The 10,000-nt window shown below is 43.8% G+C and overlaps 1 protein-coding gene across 1 annotated transcript in view; it reads left to right on the top strand.

Annotated features, from left to right (window-relative positions):
• The window catches only part of LOC308381468 (sodium bicarbonate cotransporter 3-like), a 79,046-nt gene that overhangs the window by 17,055 nt on the left and 51,991 nt on the right, over nucleotides 1-10,000 (top strand). Inside the window, exons 2-3 of the mRNA XM_080859040.1 lie at nucleotides 1,809-1,890; nucleotides 8,898-9,041. Of these exons, the coding sequence (XP_080715166.1) occupies nucleotides 1,809-1,890; nucleotides 8,898-9,041 (226 nt within the window). The remainder of the gene's footprint in view (nucleotides 1-1,808; nucleotides 1,891-8,897; nucleotides 9,042-10,000) is intronic.

Here is a 10,000-nt window from a genome sequence, read left to right as displayed (position 1 = left end):
AAACACACAAAGCTTTGTTTGCATTCAGGCGTCAGCACCAATGCACACACACACACACACACACACACACACACACACACACACACACACACACACACACACACACACACACACACACACACACACACACACACGCGCGTTAGCACCGATGCAAACTATGGGTCTCTGAGAGGGCTACTTAACGTGTCACTTCCTACCTGACCAGGCCATTTTTAGAATGTTTTGAAATACACTGGCACCCTTCCTAACTGGCACCTTGGCTTAACTTGCACTTAAGCAGTGACAGTCCCGCACTTCTTTTTCTTTCTATGGCGTTTCTATTTCTTAATTTTTTTAAAAAAAAAGCAGTAGGCTATTTATTGTTACACCAGGTTTTATTCCTCTTAGCTTGACTGTTCTCTCCCTTGTACGCCGCTTTGGACAAAAGCGTCTGCTAAATGACTAAATGTAAATGTAAATACTGTGTTGTTAACATCTGGCTCCTTTAGTTTATTGACATAGTAAGTAAGTAGGAACTTGTAGTTGGACAGCTCTGGTAGAGGTTACCTAAAGTTGTTACCGTGGCAGCAATACAAACAAACACCAGAGCAAAACATTTCTCACTTATGGACCTGTGTTGTTCATTCTGTGCTCTTAATAGAAACCCAGGCTGCATTGCATGCAGAGTTGGCTGACTGTTTGGGTATGCTATAGGGCAACCTTTATAGGACAAACTGGTTTTACAGAGGGACATCATTCTGTCCTCACCTTTCTGTGAATTACTACCCTCAAATCTGCCTTGTGCCATAGCCGACCCCTTACTCCTCCCTCTCTTGCTCTCTCCCTCCCTCTCTTTCCTTCTTTCTTTCTTTCTTTCTTTCTTTCTTCTGTCTTTGTAAAATTTTTGTTTTGCTTGATCTTTGACATTTGATTGTAGAAGTCACATCATACCTCCACCACACGTACATCTGCTGATAAAGCGTAGCCTATTATCAGGGGTGGGGGCCATCACGTCAGTGTATTGAGAGTATTATCAACACTCAGCTAAGACCATCTCTGAAGAAAGCTGGTGTGTGTGGTTCAGCGTTGTGAATACGTGAACTCTGCTAAGAAAAGCTCAGAATAGAGCCTGTGTTTGGTCACTTGTGTAGCTGCCATCATCATCATCATCTTTGCAGCCTCCACCCCTGCCACAAACATGATGTCAGTTTAATGTCATTTCCTGACCTTTACCTCTGTTTGCCAATTAGATCTGCCTGCCTGCCTCCGCCGTATGTAATGGGCTTATCAACGGGCCCCGGACACACTTTTACACGCTACTGTATGTTTGCATGTCTGAGTGGGTTTGAGTGAGTGAGTGAGTGTGTGTGTGTGTGTGTGTGTGTGTGTGTGTGTGTGTGTGTGTGTGTGTGTGTGTGTGTGTGTGTGTGTGTGTGTGTGGGACTGTTTGTAAGTGTGTGTGTGTGTGTGTGTGTGTGTGTGTGTGTATGTGTGTGACTGTTTGTGAGTGTGTGTGTGGTGTGTGTGTGTGTGTGTGTGTGTCTGTAACTATGGCTTGTATTCAGAGCAGTGCAACCGGTCCATGCTCCTTAATGTCATAAGCTAGCACCCATGCGCTAGCACCCATAGCTCTCTTTTCTGACACATGTGCCTCTCATGTCCAGAGGTTTGATCGCAGTTCTGGACTGTGCTTCTTACTAGGCATGCTATGTGTGTGTGTGTGTGTGTGTGTGTGTCTTTGCTTCAGTGACAGTGTGTGATGGGATTAAGCTCACCCCGACGCTATATTTATTTCTGTGTGTGTGTGTGTGTGTTTTTTGTTCTTGCAGGGGCAGAGTGACGAGGCCCTAGTGGACCATGGCAAGACCAGCTTCGCCCAGAATACCAACTACGAGAATGAGGAGCTAGAGAGTAAGTCATCTCACAAAGAGAGAGGGACACACACACACACACACACACACACACACACACACACACACACACACACACACACACACACACACACACACACACACACACACACAGAGAATGAGGAGCTAGAGAGTAAGTCATCTCACAGAGAGAGAGCTTGCAATAAACTCCAAAATAGTCAATACACATTTCATGGACCGTCAACCTGGTCCCAGTTCAATATTTTTTATCTGTCCTTCTTGGGCAAAGCAGATCATGTATTTATTGTCATGCCATGAAGCTTATTTAATGAATTGAATTTCATTTGAGAGAGAGGAACTGGTAGATACTGTAAGTGATGGTTGACTTCTCTTTTTATTTGAATGAATTTGGTTATTATTTAGATTAATTTAATTACTTGTTGGATTTGGCAATGCAGACTTCCTCTTATAAATTGTTTGCCAATAAATCTCATTTTAATCTAGAGAGAGAAAGCAAAGAGTGTGAGTACGTTTATGTTCGTGTGTGTGTGTGTGTGTGTGTGTGTGTGTGTGTGTGTATGTATGTGTGTGTGTGTGTGTGTGTGTGTGTGTGTGTGTGTGTGTGTGTGTGTATGTGTGTGTGTGTGAGTGTGTGTGTGTGTGTGTGCAGAGATAGCGACCGACAGAGAGAGTGAGAGGGAAAAAGAAAATGGGAGGCAGGCAGAGTGCAGTCCATCATGTGTGTGTGTGTGTGTGTGTGTGTGTGTGTGTGTGTGTGTGTGTGTGTGTGTGTGTGTGTGTGTGTACGGTATGTCTGTGTGTGTGTGTGTGAGAATGTGTGTCTGTCTGTTACGGATGCAACGGTACAGTGGGCCCATTTAAACAATGACCTATAAATAAATCAGCTTTTAAACAACGACCTATAAATAAATGAAAATAAATTGCAACTTTATATTCATAAAAAGCAGCATGACTGACTAGGCCTGGTTACTGTCTGTTCTAAAGTGAGGTAGCTTCCACTCACTCTGGAGGTCACACTATCAGTTAGTTAGGGGGTCAATTTGTTGTTGTTTACATAGAGTTCAGGAATTGCTGTTGAAATGTGTGTGTGTGTGTGTGTGTGTGTGTGTGTGTGTGTGTGTGTGTGTGTGTGTGTGTGTGTGTGTGTGTGTGTGTGTGTGTGTGTGTGTGTGTGGGTAGGAACATTTAAATGCAGTTCATTTTTTTGACAGTCAATCGAGTCAGTAACCACCGAATAGGGCTGCAAATCTTCTCCAAACGCTTTTGTTATCTCCACCAAGGAGGTTACATTATCAGTGCAGTCTGTTTGTTTGTCTGTCTGTAAGAAGGATTACGCAGAAACCAACGACCAAATTTCCACGAAAGTACTATGAAAATAGTCCCTTGCGTGCTGGCCTCTGCTTTACATTAAACTAAGTTGAAGGGTGTAGCTTTGGCCCGTTACATGTAGCTGACCCGACTCAAGGGGCGGCTCCAAGGATTTTGTTTCACTTCCGCTAACGTTTCGAGATGCATCATTTGGCCTTGGTAGGGGTCTGTGCTCTCCAAGTGCCCTTCTAGCTTCTTTTTTTTATTTTTTTATTTGTTGCAAATTGTTGTTTGAAGGCAACAGGGAGAGATCGTTGTGTTATCGCTAACGAGTGAACTCTTCTTGCTACACCTGGCCTTGTAAATGAGACGAGTTAGAAGTGTTTCCATTCGAGTAGCCATCAGTGGCAAAGCAAATGCTTGCAGACTGTACTTTGTTTTACGGTCTTCAACCCTTGTCATCGCATTAAAAGCTAAATCCTAAATGTTCCCACGCAGTGGATTTGACTTGGCAGTACCTCTTCGAATTGGCTTCATGTTGGAGCTGACAGAATGTTTAGTTTAAATGTCCCCTCTCTTCTCCAGCTCCTATTTGCATGCAGTGAACGGAGCTCCAGGGAAAGGATGAAAGGCTCCAGAGTTGAATCTGCATTCATAATGTGTGCACTGTCTGCAGCACAAAAGGCCATATCAAGGATTGGAAATGATAGGAAAATGACATGCACATTGTACCGTGGTGAGATGTGCGTATTGAACCGTAGGGGACATACCGAATGGCACACACGTACCCTTTCCGTCCCTAGTGTTGGTAGTAGCATAGCCAGCTGGGTTTAGTCAGCTAGTTCACCTTAAACCTTAAAATGCTATAACCGAAATAAATAGATCTTTAATATTTCTGTATGTCGGCCATCCGCTTTGTTTAGTGTACAGCTATGAATGTATTTGTGAGTGCATTTTGTTTGTTTATAAGCTCACACGCCCCTACTTGTTCATATGTGTGTGTGTGTGTGTGTGTGTGTGTGTGTGAGCCGTTGTTTGTATTTAGCCTGACTCCAGGAACAGATGGCACAGGTGTGAGCAGAGGATCAGCAGAGGGTGGCCTTGGCATGGCTTAACCGCAGCGTGCCATCCTGGCCACCGGTGCCAATCTGACTCACCCCACTGTAGGCTGCTCCGCCCCTCTCCAGGCCCGGCAATGAGCTCCCGGCATCCGCTCTAATTGAGTCCCGTTTCAGTGACCCTATATGAGCGATGGTCTACAAGTCACAGTGACTCCATAAACACTCATGATTGACTTCCTGCTCCCCCCTTTTTTCCACAAAAGGGTTTCCCTATCTCTGTGTGTGTGTGTGTGTGTGTGTGTAAAGGTGTACATTTCTAGATCTTTCCTTCCATCAGTGAAGCTAACACATCTTAAAATCCTCCCCAGTAGCAAAGACCAAAGAACCTAGAATACCAAAAAAGGCCTTTCTCCTGTACTGCATACAGTTAGACTCTGGTGCAGTACTGTCAGGATAATCCAGCTATCAACCACATGAAATATCCAATTTTCACACATTACGGATTTAGACACAGCTATTCCGGTGTTCCCTGGGGCCTCCGTCTGAACCTCAAATTCTTAATATCACCTCGAGTGTCGAGACATTATGACCATCTCTGTTCGTTCGTTCTTTCCGTGCCATTTCAGTTCCTCAAGGACAGCATCATCTGACCATGTTTGGGCAATGTCTAAATATATATTCGTCGGGGTAGATTTTTTTCTTCCACTCGAGTTGGATAACAGTGAGGTGTGTGTGTGTGTGTGTGTGTGTGTGTGTGTGTGTGTGTGTGTGTGTGTGTGTGTGTGTGTGTGTGTGATGATGAGCAGGGCTTTCTGCGGTATTAGATATCAGTTAGATGCAGGGTAATGGATGTCACATATCATTCTAAAGTGTTAAGACAGTTACATCGGAAACAAGAACCATTTGGCAGCTGATCAAGGCTGAACACTGTCCAACATCCTTTTTGTCCCCTTTTGCTATCTGTCCTCTCCTCTCTCTTCCTCACTTTGTCTTGCCAAGAACATCTCCTCCCCCACACACTCCAAACATCTACAGTACCAGTCAAAAGTTTGGACACACCTTTACTTTCTTTGATAAGTGTTTTCTTTACTTTTATTATTTTCTACATTGTAGATTAATACTGAAGGCATTTAAACTGCAAAAGAACACATTTGTAATGATGTTCTAAACAAAAAAAGTGTTTTCTACCATGTAGAAAATAATAAAAGTAAAGAAAAACTTCTCAAAAAATTAGAAGGTGTGTCCAAACTTTGGACTGGTACTGTAGATTTGTGAGAGTCCTGTTTTACTTATCGGTTCTACGGCTGGATAGAACAACAGTCCAGAGGTGGAGGGGACTGTTTCATGGTGAAGAGCCATTGATGTGACCCCGGGAACATAGCCATTGTGTCGCGTCCCTGTTTGCCTCATCTAACACTTCTATAACAATAATGTACCGTCCATTCTACCTGCCCCGAGGGTTCACTGCAGTCATCGCCATTTTTTTGAGAAGTGTTTTCTTTACTTTTATTATTTTCTACATTGTAGATTAATACTGAAGACATTTAAACTGCAAAATAACACATATGTAATGATGTTCTAAACAAAAAAAGTGTTTTCTACCATTTAGAAAATAATAAAAGTAAAGAATATTAGAAAAGTAAGGAAAAAATGAGAAGGTGTGTCCAAACTTTGGACTGGTACTGTAGATTTGTGAGAGAGAGAGAGAGAGAGAGTGAGAGAGAGAGAGAGAGAGAGAGAGAGAGAGAGAGAGAGAGGTATCCAGCTGCCTGGGATGGCGTATCTGGGCCATGTGCTGAGACCCGGCGCTGATCAGCTCTCTGGGTTGTCAGCTCAGTCTGTGGTCCTCACCTGCTTTAAAAAATCAGTATTTGTCCCTGCGCCGAGGATCAATAAGCCCTCATGCCTGAATATCGACCAGCAGCCCTAACATCATTAGTATTGAAGGTTTTTGAGAGGCTGGCTGGCTTATTAAAAACATCCTCTTTTCCCAACATTCCCAACACAACTGACCCACTCCAATTCACTTACCCTCCTAATAGGTCTACTGAGGACACCATCTCTCTCGTCCTGCACACCGCCCACACACACACACACACACACACAGAGGGGAAGGGAACTATGTGAGGCTGCAGGTTATCGATTATGGTTCAGCTTTCAACAACATTGTCCCTCACATGCTGGTCTCCAAGCTCAAGGACCTTGGACTGAACTTTCTTACTCAGGTAGTGAGTAAGGGCCAGCTCTTCTCCAACACCACCAGGTTGTGACCTATTGACCTATGACCTATGACCCCCTACAGCCTGACGATGACGAAACTGTCTATCTAAACGTCAGCAAGACCGTGGAGCTGGTTGTGGACTTCAGAATCAGGCAGCAGCAGACTTTCAGCCCACTCGTGATTGCGGGACCAGAGTAGAGAGACTGAGGAGCTTCAGGTATCTTGGAGTGCATCTCCCTGAGGGCCTGACTTAATCTAGTCACATTAGGGGTGCATCTCAATACTCTAAAATGTAAGACAGCTGTCTTACAACCTTGGTTGTAACAACCATCCAGACAGCTGTCTTGCGCAAGGTTATTATGATTATTTAAAAAAACGACGTTTACGAACGTTCTAATCACATTAGGGGTGCATCTCAATACTCCTAATCTAGTCACATTAGGACTAATCACATCCAAGGCCAGACAATGAGTGTACCACCACTGACTGCTGAGGAGATACAAGGTGCACCCAGTGAGTTTGTAAACAAAACACTCGATATTGGGCCCTAAAAAGTATACTGACTTGGTTCATGAGCTGTTCTGATATTGGGCCCTAGAAAGTATACTGACTTGGTTCATGAGCTGTTCTGATATTGGGCCCTAGAAAGTATACTGACTTGGTACATGAGCTGTTCTGCTGTTCTGAAAGTATACTGACTTGGTACATGAGCTGTTCTGCTGTTCTGAAAGTATACTGACTTGGTACATGAGCTGTTCTGCTGTTCTGAAAGTATACTGACTTGGTACATGAGCTGTTCTGCTGTTCTGAAAGTATACTGACTTGGTACATGAGCTGTTCTGCTGCACTAGAAAGTATTCTGACTTGGTTCATGAGCTGTTCTGCTGCACTAGAAAGTATTCTGACTTGGTTCATGAGCTGTTCTGCTGCACTAGAAAGTATTCTGACTTGGTTCATGAGCTGTTCTGCTGCACTAGATAGTATACTGACTTGGTCCATGAGCTGTTCTGATATTGGGCCCTAGAAAGTATTCTGACTTGGTCCATGAGCTGTTCTGATATTGGGCCCTAGAAAGTATACTGACTTGGTACATGAGCTGTTCTGCTGCAAAGCCCTGCGGAGAGTGTTGGTGGAGAATGGCAGTTACTTTCCTGAACTTGGTACTGCCCGCATTGGGTACTTTTTTATAGTTTTTATTCTTTTGCTCTTTTTTTTCCCTTTTATCTATTTGACCTATTTTCATCTATTTGATTTAAATCCCTTCTTTTTTGCACAGTCTATGGAGATGGACCCGATTTATATTTCACTCTAGGTTGCATACTAGATAAGTGTATGACAAATAAAGCTCTTGATCTCTTTCTCTCTCTCTCTCTCTTTCTATCTCTTCTCTCTCTCTCTTTCTCTCTCTGTTTTCTTCTCTAGAGATTTATGTTCTGTGTTTACCCTGTGTTCTGACTCACTCTCGCAAATCTAATTTCACGGCACTATTTACACATCCTGAGAGAAAGAAAGAAAAATGGCCACCGGCATAGGAGGGGAAGTCAATCTGCATTTCCGAGCAGGTTTCAGTGGGATGTGTGTGTGTGTGTGTGTGTGTGTTCCGAGCAGGTTTCAGTGGGAGCCGGAGCTGGAGTGGGAGCCGAGACATTGCTAACGCTGTAGCCCTGAGCCGGTGAATGTCGCTGGCTAGCTGGCATCCAGTGTGCCTTCTGCGGTGCTTACTTTGATCTTCTTGCTCCCTCGCTTGCCAGCTATGCCAAGTGCCTACCACTGCTGCCAAAGCAATAACATTTGTTCCTGGAACTAAGTGGGATTGGATTCACTGCCATGGAGAAGAGTAGGACAGGGAACATTTTGTAAGAGCTTGAAGCCAGATCTGTCAGTTAACGTCTTCTATAGGCACTCTGTGAGTCATTTGTTTCTTTGTTGTTAACATATGGTCTCTCTAAGAGATTTGCTCTGTGCTCTTAAGTCACAAGGTTTGTATTCAAAACTAGAACGTCACTTGCCGAGGGCAAATGCAGTATCTTAAAGTTAACTACATTCGTGCATCCGCTCCAAAATATAATGGAATCTTCTTTGACCCATGCTACACCTTTCGTGGAAAGTTTCGTGGAAATCGGGCCAGTATTGTAATTTGCTTAAACCTGCTTACAATAAAACAAGCGATTTTTTTCTTTTATTGTTCCGCTGATGATGGTAATATCTCTCCATCTTTCTATCTCTTCCTGTTCTGTGTCGTTAACATCTCTCCACCTGTCTCCTCTCCCCCTCTCTCTCGGCCTCTCCCTCCCTCTCTCTCTCTCTCTCTCTCTCTCCCTCCCTCCCTCACTTTCTCTCTCTCCCTCCCTCTCCCTCTCTTTCTCTCTCTCTTTCCCTCCCTCTCTTTCTCTCTCTCCCTCTCTCTCTCTTTCTCCCTCTCTCTCCCTCTGTCAGATCACAGGGCGGTGTACGTCGGGGTCCATGTTCCTCTGGGGAGAGAGAGCAAGCGGCGACATCGCCACCGGGGACACAAGCACCACAAGAAGAAGAAGGAGCGAGACTCCGACCCAGAGACCGGGAGAGAATCCCCCACATACGGTAATGATCAGAACAAACCCAGGCCCGGGCCAGACTGAACCAAACTGGGCCTAAAGTCTTTATTCCCACCCACACACACTGTGTGCATGACGCAGATTTGGTCACCAGAATGGTCCACACGGACTTTGGTGCATCGACTGCTTATACCGCATGCAAGCTTTTAAGCACTGGCTCAGGGTGAGGAGAAAACAAACAAAATCCATTTACACTATTTATTCATTTAGCACACGTTTTATCCAAAGGGACTGACAGTACAGACGGACATTTTCATTAGTATGTTTGCTCCCTGGGAATAAAATTACTGGAGACCCGCTGATAAAATGAGAGCATGATTTATTTCATGTTTCAGCGAATCGTAGCTAAAAATTACTGGAGACCCACTGATAAGATGAGAGCTTGATTTATTTCATGTTTCAGCGAATCGTAGCTAATTACATTGTCAGTAGGTCGCCATTAGCAGTCTTTGCTGTTCACATGACGTACAGATCTAATAACAAACAGTGTGACTAAGTGATTGACCTTGTGTGCTAAGAGACCTGTCTGCAACAGCTAAACTAGAATACTTTGGAGAGACAAATGTACACGTTCGCATCTGTGAATGCAGACGCTTTATAATATACAGTACCAGTCAAAGGTTTGGACACACCTTTAATTTTTTGGATAATTGTTTTCTTTACTTTTCTTATTTTCTACATTGTAGATTAATATTGAAGACATTTAATCTACGAAAGAACACATATGGAATGATGTACTAAACAAAAAAAAGTGTTATCTACCATGTAGAAAATGATAAAAGTAAAGAAAAAACTTCTCAAAAAATGAAAAGGTGTGTCCAAACTTTTGACTGGTACTGTACTTAGCGCTATTACACCTCTGAGTAACTCTTCCACGGTGCTGTTCATCTGCAGGCTAGTGGGGCCTTAACAGTTTTGTCTAAGTGTACTGCATGACAAGTACGC

The sequence above is a fragment of the Sprattus sprattus genome (genome assembly GCF_963457725.1).
Source record: "Sprattus sprattus genome assembly, chromosome: 20".
NCBI lineage: Eukaryota > Metazoa > Chordata > Actinopteri > Clupeiformes > Clupeidae > Sprattus > Sprattus sprattus.
The sequence above is the reverse complement of the archived record's forward strand: the minus strand, read 5'-3'. Positions and strand labels throughout refer to the sequence as shown.